General features: G+C 45.3%; 1 protein-coding gene across 27 annotated transcripts in view; it reads left to right on the top strand.

Annotated features, from left to right (window-relative positions):
- GPHN (gephyrin) overlaps window positions 1–13,588 on the top strand; it is an 877,053-nt gene that overhangs the window by 457,193 nt on the left and 406,272 nt on the right. For all 27 annotated transcript variants that reach the window (XM_073610658.1, XM_073610659.1, XM_073610665.1 and 24 more), the window contains exon 5: window positions 5,275–5,369. In XM_073610658.1, the coding sequence (XP_073466759.1) occupies window positions 5,275–5,369 (95 nt within the window). The remainder of the gene's footprint in view (window positions 1–5,274; window positions 5,370–13,588) is intronic.

Genomic DNA, 13,588 nt, shown 5'->3' with positions numbered 1-13,588 from the left:
GTAGGCTCATGCGTTGTAATTACTACAGGAGCAGAGAGAGCGATGTGAGCAGTGGCGGCTGGTGATAAAAATTTTTTGGGTGGGGGGCGAAAACAAACCTCTCCAGGTCCTTACCTGCAAACGGAGCCTTCAGCCTGGGCTGTCACTGCTCCCCTGATACCCTGATTTTTTGGGCATGTTTGTTGCATGAAAAACATGTCAAAAAGCACCTTTTAGCGTGACGCCCATTCACACCTGAAGAGATGTGTCCCTGGAATAAAGTGGCGTGTCCCTGTAATGTAGTATAGTGTCCCTGGAATGAAGTGGAGTGTCCCTGTATCCTTGGAATGAAGTGGTATGTCCCTGGAATGAAGTGGAGTGTCCCTGTGTCCCTGGAATAAAGCGGTGTGTCCCTGGCAGTAGCGACCCATCCACGGGGGCTGCCCCCCCAAACTATTCACTAAAAAATAAAAAAAAAATTGAGATTTATTTTTACCAAAAAACATGTGGCAGAATACATATTGGCCTAAATTTATAAAATTTGATTTTTTTTCTATTTTTTTATTGGATGTTTTATACCAGAAAGTAAAAAATATTGTTTGTTTTTTTTTTCAAAATCGTCCCTCATTTTTTGTTTATAGTGCAAAAAATAAAAACTGCAAAGATGATCAAATACCACCAAAAGAAAGCTCTATTTGTGGGGGAAAAAGGGCATCAATTTTGTTTGGGTACAGCATTGCAAGGCCGCGCAATTGTTAGTTAAAGTGACACAGTGCCATATCAAAAAAAATGGCCTGGTCAGAAAGGGGGGTAAATCTTCCAAAGCTGAAGTGGTTAAACAGGGACCTGGACAATGCGAAACACAGTAGTGGGTGAAGGAGATGGACTGGTGTCCAGGTCAGGGACTGTGTACTGTGACATGTTGTGTATACAGTGGGGGAGGTGTCTCAGTGTAGCGCACACACAGGCAGTAGACATGTACAAACACACTGACAGGTTAACCCCTCCCCTCCTAAATACTCTCGAGTTTCCGGCACCTGGTCACTCTTTAAAGTGACCTTTTTCTTTCTTTTTTGTGAATAGCTTGGGGGGGCAGCGCCCATGCGTTCCCTATGGATGGGCCGCCACTGGATGTGAGCTGTCTGCAGCTGTCGAAAGAGCGGAGTGGATAACATTCGGAGCCTGAGTCGTACTATCTCTGGCTTCTCTACCAGGCATAAAACCCACCTGGTCTAGGTTGAGTTTTTTAAATTGGTTTATAAGCATGTCTGCTTGTACTCTCAGGGAGCTTCCTGACTTATATCTCTTCTCTACTCCACCCTGAATACGCAGGTGTCCAGCTCCCCTCTTTCTTATGTTGAGAAATATGAGCAGGACATAACAAAAAACTTCATCATAAATGCACAAATAAATAAATAATGATGATTCATTTAAATATAGGTGTAGAAACACATAAGCAAAAAAGGATGCAGGATTGATAAATGGGTCAATCCATGCCTCACCTCTACATGCCTGCAGTAGCTGCGGGGGGAGGGGGGATTTGGGCGCTCAGAGGTGTCCAAAAACCGCCGCAGATACTTCGGGCATGTAGAGGTGCAATATGGATTGACCCACTTATTACCACTTTTATTTTTTTCTCTTTCCCACCCCTTTGAGGGTGTGGCTCTTTTTGACACACAATTTTCAATTCCATCATTCCCTATAAAAGGGCTTGCCTGTGGTGTACGAGACTAGCTTAGCTCTCAGGAAGGGGGTGCGCCCCAAAAACACGTTAGTGGTACACTGTGTTCTGTGCGTGTCCATGCACTGTTTTTTTGACCTTTTGTCAGTTGCGTTTTGTGAGTACCCACTTTTATACAAAAATGTCTTATTAACCCCTTCCCGCCGACTGTACGCAGATGTGCGTGCTCGGCTTTCGGGGGTTATACCGGGATGATGCCCGCAGCTGCAGGCATCATCCCGATACCGTTGTTATACCGGAGGAGCGGGAGGGGACGCCCCCCCTCCCGCCGCTCTTACCGGGCCTCCCGTGCGTTAGTGAGGCCCAGTGTCCAATTGGCTGCCTCCGGCGGCTGGGGGCGGGCTGGAACGAAGCCATGAATGGCTTCGTTCCAGCCTTCTAATTGTAAACGTGGAAGCGACGTCATGACGTCACTTCCCGTTTACTTGGCTGCCAATGGCGCCTAATTTAAAAAAATACCCAGTATTCAGAATCGCCGTTTTCGGCGATCTGAATACTTTGAAGTGCAGAGGAGGGATCAGGGGTCTTTTAGACCCCAGATCCCTCCATAAAGAGTACCTGTCACCACCTATTACTGTCACAAGGGATGTTTACATTCCTTGTGACAGCAATAAAAGTAAAAAAAAAAAACATTTTTTTTTAAACACAATTTATAAGTATAAAAATAAATAAAATAAATGTTAAAAAAAAAAATTTTAAAGCGCCCCCGTCCCCACGAGCTCGCGCAGCGAAGAAAACGCATACGGAAGTCACGCATATGTAAACGGTGTTCAAATCACACATGTGAGGTATCGCCGCGATCGTCAGAGTGAGAGCAATAATTCTAGCCCTAGACCTCATCTGTAACTCTAACCTGGTAACCATAAAAAAAATTTAAAGCGTCTCCTATGGAAATTCATAGCTACCATAGTTTGTCGCCATTCCACGAGTGTGTGCAATTATAAAGCGTGACATGTTTGGTATCTATTTACTCGGCGTAACATCATCTTTCACATTATGCATAAAAATTGGGGTAACTTTACTGTTTGGATTTTTTAAAATTCACGAAATTGTCCCTGTTCCAAAAATTTGCGTTTAAAACACCGCTGCACAAATACAAATGTGATATAAAATATTGCAACAATCTCCATTTTATTCTCTAGATTCTCTGCTAAAAAAATATATATAATGTTTGGGGGTTCTAAGTAATTTTCTAGCAAAAAATATGGATTTTAACTTGTAAACACCAAATTTCAAAAATAGGCTTAGTCATGAAAGGGTTAAATTATCTCTGGTAATACACTAGGTATGCGCGCCATCCATTTCTGTTTTTCATGTATATGTCCGGCTGCAGGTAGGCGAATGTCTCCACCACCTATGATTGACTGTTGACTTTGACAGCTTTCTGGCAGGATAGCTAAGGTGGGTTTTGACAAACCTGCCTGAGCTCATCACTGGTCCAGGATAGCAAAATGTTCCTTTAATATGACTCTTTTGGTGGTTCCTGTGCAAATAGCTCATACCATCCCAAATTACAGTGACAGGTGTTTCAGAGGCTGCAGTCAACTTTGTGACATATTGGTGGTCCTAGCTGAAGCTGTTTTCCTTTTGGTCCAGAATGTTTGGCCTCCTCCAATCCTTTTTTCTTATAGTAGTCCTATTAGACACATTGGTGGCCCTTCTCCATATGATTCCGTGACTCTTTTTTCTAGACAGAAATTTGCCACTTTATTGTTTCTGGCGGCTAAGCAGACAATAGCCAAAGCCTGGATGAAACCTAATGTTCAATTGTAAGAAGCTGGGTGGGTAGTGGGGTCCCCCAGGATTCTGTGCTGGGACCAATCCTGTTTAATTTGTTCATAAACGACCTGGAGGATGGGGTAAATGGTTCAATCTCTGTATTTCAGGATCATACTAAGCTTAGCAGGGCAATAACTTCTCCGCAGGATGTGGAAACCTTGCAAAAAGATCTGAACAAATTAATGGGGTGGGCATTACATGGCAAATGAGGTTCAATGTAGAATAATACATTTGGATGGCAAAAATATGAATGCAATCTATACACTGGGGGGAGAACTTCTGGGGGAATCTAGGATGGAAAAGGACCTGGGGTCCTAGTAAATGATAGGCTCAGTAATGGCATGCAATGCCAAGCTGCTGCTAACAAAGCAAACAGAATATTGGCATGCATTAAAAAGGGGATTAATTCCAGAGATAAACGGATAATTCTCCCGCTCTACAAGACTCTGGTCCGGCCGCACCTAGAGTATGCTGTCCAGTTCTGGGCACCAGTCCTCAGGAAGGATGTACTGGAAATGGAGCGAGTACAAAGAAGGGCAACAAAGCTAATAAAGGGTCTGGTGGATATTAGTTATGAGGAAAGGTTACAAGCACTGAACTTATTCTCTCTGGAGAAGAGACGCTTGAGAGGGGATATGATTTCAATGTAAAAATACCATACTGGTGACCCCACAATAGGGATACAACTTTTTTTTTTTTTTTTTTTGGTTTAAAAAAAACACGTCACTCATTAAAATGATGAGAAAAGAGGTTTAACCTTAAACTACATAAAGGGTTCTTTACTGTAAGAGCCGCGGGGATGTGGAATTCCCTTCCACAAGCAGTGGTCTCAGCGGGGGGGGGGGGGGGGGGGCAACTATTAGATAAGCACCTGAATGACCACAACATACAGGGACATACAATGTAATACTTACATATAATCGCACACATAGGTTGGACTTGATGGACTTGTATCTTTTTTCGACCTCAACTTCTATGTAACTATGTAAGTATGAATATGGTACTATTTAATGAGAAACTGTCTATTATTATCTAGGATTAGCATGCTAAATTTCTTAATGGCTTACTTGTAACTTCTCATATTTTAACCCATCTAGTCTGAGTTACCTATAGCCCTTTGCTTTGCTTTCAAAACCTAACCTTTGCCCTTGCTTCCACCATTGTCTCTCTACCTCCCTTTTTTCGTTGCTCTTTTCTGTTCCTTCTTCCTTCCTCTATCCCACCTTCCCTCCCTTTCTTCTATCCCTTTCCTCTTCTCCCTCCTTCTCTCCTTTTGCTTTCCTCTCTTCCCTCACCACACTCTCTAGTTTTCAGACCAGTAAGATTGCTCATGTTGAGTGGCCCTATAGAGTCTACTTTTATTACTTTTGTATAGGTCTTGGCCGACTGCTTATGTACGTTCTTCTGAATATCCTTGCTTCTTTTGACAAACGTACAAGGTGTTCTATCTGCTGCATGATCCTCACTGTTATTTTTTTTCTCACTTTAAACCAATAAAAATGATTGCAACAGAAAAAGCTGGAGCCTCACAGATCATTATTTACAATTCTGCTGCTCTGTATTGTTGCTTTGCAATCTGTTTAGTAATAGAAACTGTGCAACATGAGAGGATGGTCAAATCCTCTTCAACATGCAGTATTTTCAGAAATAATGAGCGTATTTGACTTATTTGTAGCTGCTGCAGAATCAATTGATAGAACTAGATTTTTGTTTTTGTAGTATTAAATAATAAACCACATTATTTAAGTTTGACCATTTTCTCTATCTCTACTTAGGCCACTAAAGAAGTAATAGAGCGGGAAGCTCCAGGAATGGCTTTAGCAATGCTAATGGGATCCCTAAATGTTACACCTCTCGGAATGCTGTCTAGGTAACAAACCGCTACTTCTTTGAATGGTTTATAATTGCTTGCCACCATTCATGAAAATTCCTGACAAAGTTAACTCACAGACAGTTATTATGGTATTAACTCCACCCAATTTGGGTGCTACCCTAACTACTAAGCTTCCGGAATCCACAAGTGTCTTGTCAAATCCAAAATTAATTACAAGTATTATTGCTGTGACATTAACTGCCAAGTTTGTTTGAAGGATGCTGTTAAAATAAACCCTCTCTATTGCTTGGAATAAATTACAGAAGGACCTTGACAAAATGACAACAGGATCAGTTAAATTGCAAATTAAATGTAACATAAAAAATGTAAGGTTATGCACCTAGGCCCTGAGAATAGTTTTATTCCTTGCGTATTGAAGAGGAGTTTCGGTCAATAATGCAAACATTAAAATTCAGCAGCTACAAAAATTGTAGCTGCTGACTTTTAATAAACAGACACTCACACTGTTCAAGGATCCAGCGCCGTCTTTACTCGAGCCGGTTCTTCACTGTTTTTTGGGTCCGTGGCGCTGATATGTTAACAGCAGGCTGTGACTCATTGCGGAGGCAATGAGTGACACAGGCGACTGCGCATGCGCAAGCTGTGCTTCGCTTTGTGAATAATCCTGCAGCCTTCTGGGACCTTTGATGTGTCCCAGAAGGTTGCGGGGGTGGTACTTCCAGTGGATCCACTGTGGCATTCTGACCAGAAGTAGGAGCAGGTACCTGTCAAATCCAGGTGCCTCCCCCCCAAAAAATAAAATTCCAAATGTGGCAGATGAGGGGGTAGGAGAAGCAATAGCAGAACTTTATCTTTTGCTTTTTGGGTTTAGTTCCACTTTAAAGTAGAACTAAAGATCATTCTCTTTTGTCCACTGAGGGACATATGAATTTTGAAACCTTCATGTTATACATGTTAAGCAAAAAATCCAGATAGCAAGCAATTGAGCTGCAAGTTTGAAAATGACTTGCTAAGCTATTGTTAGACTTGCCAGGCTTCACAAGTTTGTTGCACAATTGCAGCAAGTCCGCATTGTATGACTCCAGATTAACTTTCTTTGCAAATATTCTGCAAGTCTGCTGCAAATTTGGCAAATTATCCTTACTATCTGGGAAACTCTATACAAGTCTTGGGTATAACATCCCCCACCCCATCAGCATGTCTCAGTTTTTTGCTAGTGCCCTACAAGGACGGGTGTGTCTTTTTCATGTTCACTGGGTTTAAGTCTTAAAGCGGATGTAAACCCTCACATTTACCCAGTGAAGTAACAGCCCCAGATGATACACAGAGGTAAAACAAATCTCCCTACATAAGTTTTACATATATATCTGCTGTCTTCAGCTTGCTATAGTCTTTAAAAAGTGCACATCATGTTGTGCTGCCCTGTGCCTGACTAAACTCATGCACGCTCTAATTTAAATATGCCACACCCCTTCCTTTTTATGACCTGCCCTGTCATCTTCATGGGAGGAGGACAGAGGGGGGCGCGCTGCAGGAGGAGGACAGAGGGGGCGCGCCGCAGGTGGAGAACACGGGGTACGCCGCTGGAGGAGGACAGAGGGGGTGTGCCGCGGGAGAAGGACAGAGGGGGTGTGCCGCGGGAGAAGGACAGAGGGGGTGTGCCGCGGGAGAAGGACAGAGGGGGTGCGCCGCGGGAGGAGGACAGAGGGGGTGCGCCGCGGGAGGAGGACAGAGGGGGTGCGCCGCGGGAGGAGGACAGAGGGGGTGCGCCGCGGGAGGAGGACAGAGAGGGGGGACGCAACGAAAGGGAGACACGGCATCTTTATTTTGGGGGGAAGGGGTTATGTGTTGGGTCCTTTGGGAGGGTAGGGGACATGTGCTAGTGGTGGGGGGATCAGACCCCCCCACTAGCACATATCCTCCCCCCTCGCAAAGCACCCAGCACATATCCCCTTACCCCCCACCCCTCCCCTCATCCCATGTGTGCATCTGTTATCTGCCCCTTCCCAGTTACAGTGTCCCCCTCCACTGTAAACTATACACAGACCTCAGACCAGCAGCGCGGCTCTTGCACTGAAGTTATGTCCCTCCTCTGTGGCTCCTCCTGGCAGGTACACTAGAACATTGGAGCCGAAGAGCCGCCGTATAGTGTTTGGGGCTGTCAACGGGGAGAGAAGTGTCGGCTGCTACGGAAAGCTGATAGCCGCAGTGATCCCTCTGGCTGGATGTTCACTCGCTCTGGGTTGCCCAGGTTGGCTCTAGTCAGTAGTGTAGCATGTCTGTACCCTGGCAGTGGCTTCATCTTTCTCCCCCTTTGGTGGTGAGGGTAGAGCATGGCTACCTCTCTGGTGGTGTGGGTACAGCGTGGCTCCCTCTCTGGTGGTGCGGGTACAGCGTGGCTCCCTCTCTGGTGGTGCAGGTACAGCGTGCCTACCTCTCTGGTGGTGTAGGTACAGCGTGGCTCTCTGCTGGTGCGGGTACAGCGTGGCTCCCTCTCTGGTGGTGCGGGTACAGCGTGGCTCCCTCTCTGGTGGTGCGGGTACAGCGTGGCTCCCTCTCTGGTGGTGTGGGTACAGCGTGGCTCCCTCTCTGGTGGTGCGGGTACAGCGTGGCTCCCTCTCTGGTGGTGCGGGTACAGCATGGCTCCCTCTCTGGTGGTGTGGCTATAGCGTGGCTCCCTCTCTGGTGGTGCAGGTACAGCGTGGCTCTCTCTCTGGTGGTGTGGGTACAGCATGGATCTCTGGTGGTGCAGGTACAGCGTGGCTCTCTCTCTGGTGGTGCGGGTACAGTGTGGCTCTGTCTGGTGGTGGGGGTACAGTGTGGCTCTGTCTGGTGGTGGGGGTACAGTGTGGCTCTCTGGTGGTGCGGGTACAGCGTGGCTCTCTGGTGGTGCGGGTACAGCGTGGCTCTCTGGTGGTGCGGGTACAGCGTGGCTCTCTGGTGGTGCGGGTACAGCGTGGCTTTCTGGTGGTGCGGGTACAGCGTGGCTCTCTTGCTTCCCCCAGCACAGTACTCCCTTTTCTTCTTCTCCTGTAGCATTCAATTCCTCTGCTTTTTGCCCGATTCCTGGCTCTCTCCCTGGATGCATACTAGGGGCTGTAACATGCTGTCTGTGGACACACTGGGGCCGCCCGACAATCTTTAGGGACTACATTTCCCATTATGCCCCCCGTGTGCCCTCTGCTGTGGCCAATAGGGAGGGAAACAGAGTGGGCAGGAAGCCAGGCAGCGTTGTGGCGAACCCAATTAGAGCCGCTCTCTTCTCGCTTTGGCTGACAGGAGAAAGGGGTGGGGGCGAGCGGGGGAGGGCGATACATAGACAGTCCACAGGTCTCCTCTCTGTCACAGCTCCGCTTTCAAGTCACCGTTTTACTGAAGGAGGGGGTCGACGGCACCCACTAAAACTGCTTCCTGGTGTCACCCCCATAGCAACGCCACTGCTCTCTTCAGCTGTACTTGCCTGATGGCGACCCTGCATGCGGGAGCCGGGAAGATGGTGCAGGTGATTTTTTCGTGCGGTGGCGGCTTTTTTGCTGCCCCCCCCGCAAAGTGTCGGCCTAGGCCAAAACACAGTACTGCACACACCCCCACTCCACATAGGCAGTGAAAAGAGGGAATGTGCTGTGAATAGACCAGCTCTCTACTAATCTATTTATAGCACCCACCCGACACAAATTGCAGGCTGGTTTTATCTTGGTTGTCAGAGAACTTGTCAGACGTTATCATGCTGATAACAGAAGAATGGAGCAGCAGAAAGACACGGGAATTAGGGCTTTGGAGAGAGATAGGTATACACTACAGATATATGTGCTTAAATTAAATGAATCAGGTTTACATCCACTTTAACCTTTAATTTCTTATAGCAACTTTTTTTCTTCGCTCAAAATCTTCATCATGTTGCCGCTGTTGGTCTCCCTGCCTTCTCTATAGTTATCTGGTGAAGTTTTCCTCAGTATTGGTGTCTGGGCTTCTTGCGACTAGAGCCCACTGAACTGTACCTTGCAGTGTGAGCCTGGAGAGGATACTCGGGCACTGGCCTCCTCTTGAATGCTTTCCACACTGATTCTGGTTATGTTAGCTGCAGAGTGTTTTTCCAGGTCAGGAGCCACTGGCATTGCTTTGCACTTATCTTATCTCTGAAGGCTTACTCTTAGTAAGTAGGTAATTTTGGCCAGCTTTCCTCAGGGGTATATGCTTTGGGGCAGAGTATGCCAATGCAGCATTGAGGAAGCATCTCTTCGCTGCTGCTCCTGTTGCAAGGGCCACATGAAACTTTGATCCCTGACCTGTTCCTGCAGTGCTGCTTATTCACCTCCAACTACTCAACACTCTGGTCCTAAACATTTCTGCAGACTTTCAACTGCTAAGGGTTTGTAAGTATTCAAGGCCTTGCCTCCTACTTAAAGCTTGTATCTTGCCTACCACACCTGCGACTGCAATACAGTGTAATTACAGTGACTGTAATTAATATAATTACAGTCATGCAGGACTTTGATCTTAGATGCTGTTACCATGCTCTCCTCAGCAGGCTCAGGATCTTATCTGCATGCAACCTTAGCAGTGTCCAAGCCTTCAACCATTAGGACTCTCTGATACGGAGTTGCTCTGGTTTCTGACTATTGAGCTTTCCCTGAGTTGCTGTCTTCTATTATCATTCCTAAGTGTAAAGGGGTTGTTAAGGTTTTTTTTTTAATATATAACACACATGTCATACTTACCACCTCTGTGCAAGGGTTTTGCACAGAGCAGGCCCGAACCTCCTCTTCTGGGGTCCCCCAGCGGCGCTCCTGGCTCCTCCTTTGCTCGAATGCCCCCACATAGAGCCGCTTTCCATGGGGGCACTCGTGCGGGTGCGCTCCCAAGTCCTGCTGCTGCATCCATTGACACAGACAGCAGTACTCAGCCCTGCCCCCTGGTTCACGTGTCACTGGACTTGATTGACAGCAGCGGGAGCCAATGGCTCCCGCTGCTATCAGTCTATCCAATGAGGACCCGAGACAGCGGCTGGAGCTGCTGTGCTCATCCCCGTCGATGGAACGATCATGTTCAGGTAAGTAAAAGGGGGGCTCTGTGAGGCTTCTGCACTACAGAAGGTTTTACACCTTAATGTATAGAATGCATTAAGGTGACAAATCTTGAGGGTTTATAACCCCTTAAAGGAGACTATCTCGGCCCTGAGTGATGTGTTCACCACTGTGAAGCAGGAAGATCCGCCTGTTGCTTGTCTTGGAGGGTCTTTAAGGGCCTCAAAGACCTTCCCTTTGCACTCAGTTTTTCAGTTGTTTTTGTATAAAGATTTGAAGCATCATGAGCAGGTTTTGTGCTCTTCCAAAAAGTTTGGTGTCTCTGTACCCGCTTAGTGAGGCGTTTGTCCCCAAGTGATCTTTCCCTACTGTGAATCTAGCAATTTTACACCTTAATAAGGCAACCACTGTATTGGTGAATGATACAGTGCATTCGGAAAGTATTCACAGCCCTTCACTTTTTCCACATTCTGTTATGTTACAGCCTTATTCCAAAATGAATTAAATTCATTATCTTCCTCAAAATTCTGCAAACAATACCCCATAATGACAACATGAAAAAAGTTTTTTGAAACCTTTGCAAATTTATTAAAAATAAAAAATGAAAAAATTCACATGTATATAAGTATTCACAGCCTTTGCTTAATACTTTGTTAAAGCACCTTTGGCACCAATTACAGTATGATGCTACAAGCTTGGCACACCTATTTTTGGGCAGTTTCTCCCATTCCTCTTTGCAGGACTTCTCAAACGCCATCAGGTTGGACGGGGAGAGTTGGTGCACAGCCATTTTTAGATCTCTCCAGAGATTGGGTTCAAGTCTGGGCTCTGGCTGGGCCACTTAAGGACATTCACATAGTTGTCCCATAGCCACTCTTTTGTTATCTTAGTTTTGTGCTTAGGGTCATTGTCCTGTTGGAAGATGAACCTTCGCCCCAGTCTGAGGTCCAGAACGCTCTGGAGCAGGTTTTCATCAAGTCCAGACTAATCTCCCAGTTCCTGCCACTGAAAAACCTCCCCACGGCATGATGCTGCCACCTCCATGATTTATTGTAGGGATGGTATTGGCCAGGTGATGAGCAGTGCCTGGTTTCCTCTAGACTAAAGCTACACGATTAATCATTAAAGAATCAAGATCACGATTTTACCCCCCTCGTGATCTTAACATAGCATTTTCTCGATTCAGTGCAGAATCTTAGATCTTAGATCAGGCTCTCCTTGACTCTGGTCTTTAGCTGTGATGGGCTTCACATCTTTTTCAGGGTTTTGTGGCTAAAGTGCTGGACTGCAGAACTCACTTACAATAATTATAAATATGGTCTTCGAGGAGAAAACCTCTCTCCAAATCAACTCTGGATGTTATCATCAAGGATGCTACCTGGGCAGTGTACACCTTAATGAAAATGGAGCAGACTCCTAAGTCATCTTCATTCCTTACTTCTCAGAAGTGTCTGTTTCATTTTACTACACCTTCCACTTCCGAATCGAAAACCCCTAAGCTTTGTTCTCTAGCCACCCGCAAGAGCAGCCTTTCAGACTGCTGAATTCACAGACAAGCGGCGTAATGGTGTACTCCCACATTCCAGAGTGGACAGTTGTTTGCCTTTGCGGATGCTTGTATATTTTTAATGGACAATCTCCATGTGTCCCCTCTGCTCCTTGCCAATCCCCAACAGACACTCTGGACTCTTGGACCAAGGGGTCTTTGTCCCAGTCCCTGCTGCAGAAAGTTTAGGGTTTTGAGCTCCAATGTGTCCACTGTTCCCAGTTGCCCCATCACAGCCCCCAAGGCTTTAAATTCTTACTTTTGAGTACCAAACTTCCAGATAGTAAAATTTCAGTTTGTGAACTGTCCAGGAGCCATCTGATTCTCTGTTTCTGCATGAGAGTCTTTGAGCTAGTGGTAGCTTCCTTCAGGACAGTTCTATTTGTCCAGTTCCATTCCTAAATCTGCAGCATGGTATTCTGTTATCCTGGGACAAATAAATCTTGTCTACTCTAGACAAACCAACAATAGGTTTCTCTATGTTTTTTTTTACCTTGGAATGAGAGTGCATATATTGTACAGGCCTTGCAGAATTGTGAAGGGCAGCCTTTCTTAATTGTAAGCTTATCTAATTGATTCAAAATATGTAATTATTTGGCAAATCTGTTTTTTATCTGGATACATGGATAACATAATAAACTTTGCACATTGGACATGTTCAGAATTGTTCTTGGTATTGTATTTGAAAATGTGTTCATTTTGTATATTTCTTTCTGAAATTTGAGATCAAGTATAGCTATATATATATATATATATATATACACATACAAAAACCCAGTCTTGAGGAAGCATAATGCCACAAAACTCTTTGACAGAGGTTTTACTGTACTTTATGCATTTGATGTGTATGTGCTATTTGTATAGTCAACAACTGTTGTATACCATATTTTGTGGACACTTTATTCTCACTTTAGAAATAGATTGGTCTTTTTATCTGAAAAAAAAAAAATACATTTTGTATGTTTTATATATAATATTTTGGTTTGGCGTTTTTTAGTCTCTATTACCACAAGGTAAGTCCTTTCCTGCCTGTATATATGTTGCACTGGACAAACCAATTCATTTAACACCAAGGACCAGGTTATCTCTGTCGTGTTGCTTTGAGATCTGGACCTGTTATCGGAGAGGTCATTCCTTTGCATATTCTGAAAAAAACCCAACAACGGATGCCGGGCTGGGGGGGAGGGTCCTGAGCACCATGTCAGTACAATCTTGTCTACCAAGCAACATCTTTTCAGGCCATCCAATCAGACAACTCCATGGTGGTCTCATACATTAATCATCAGGGAGGAAGAAGGCAAATGTATAGCAATTCCTGTCATGGGAACACCAAATTCTTGCTCTCTCAGTTGTTTATATCCCCTGCATGGACAATTGGCAGACAGATTTTCTCAGCCTTTAGGGCCTGGTCCCAGAAGAGTGATCTCTGCATCCAGGGATGTTTCACGATCTGTGTCAAAGGAAAGGTGGGAGGTGCAAGATATGGACCTTCTGGTCTCCAGATTTAACAACAAGCTGGAGAGGTTTGAGTTCAGGTCTCAGGATCCACTGCCAAAGCAGTGAATGCATTAATGGCTTTTTGGAACCTGTATCATTCAATAAATGCCTTTACTTCCCTGTATCTTTTTCCTTGACTGCTTCACACAATCAAGATAGAAGGCATTCTGTTGGTTCACATAGACCCA

The sequence above is a fragment of the Aquarana catesbeiana genome, linkage group LG13 (genome assembly GCF_042186555.1).
Source record: "Aquarana catesbeiana isolate 2022-GZ linkage group LG13, ASM4218655v1, whole genome shotgun sequence".
Taxonomy (NCBI): Eukaryota; Metazoa; Chordata; class Amphibia; order Anura; family Ranidae; genus Aquarana; species Aquarana catesbeiana.
This window is presented reverse-complemented; position numbering and strand designations above follow the sequence as displayed.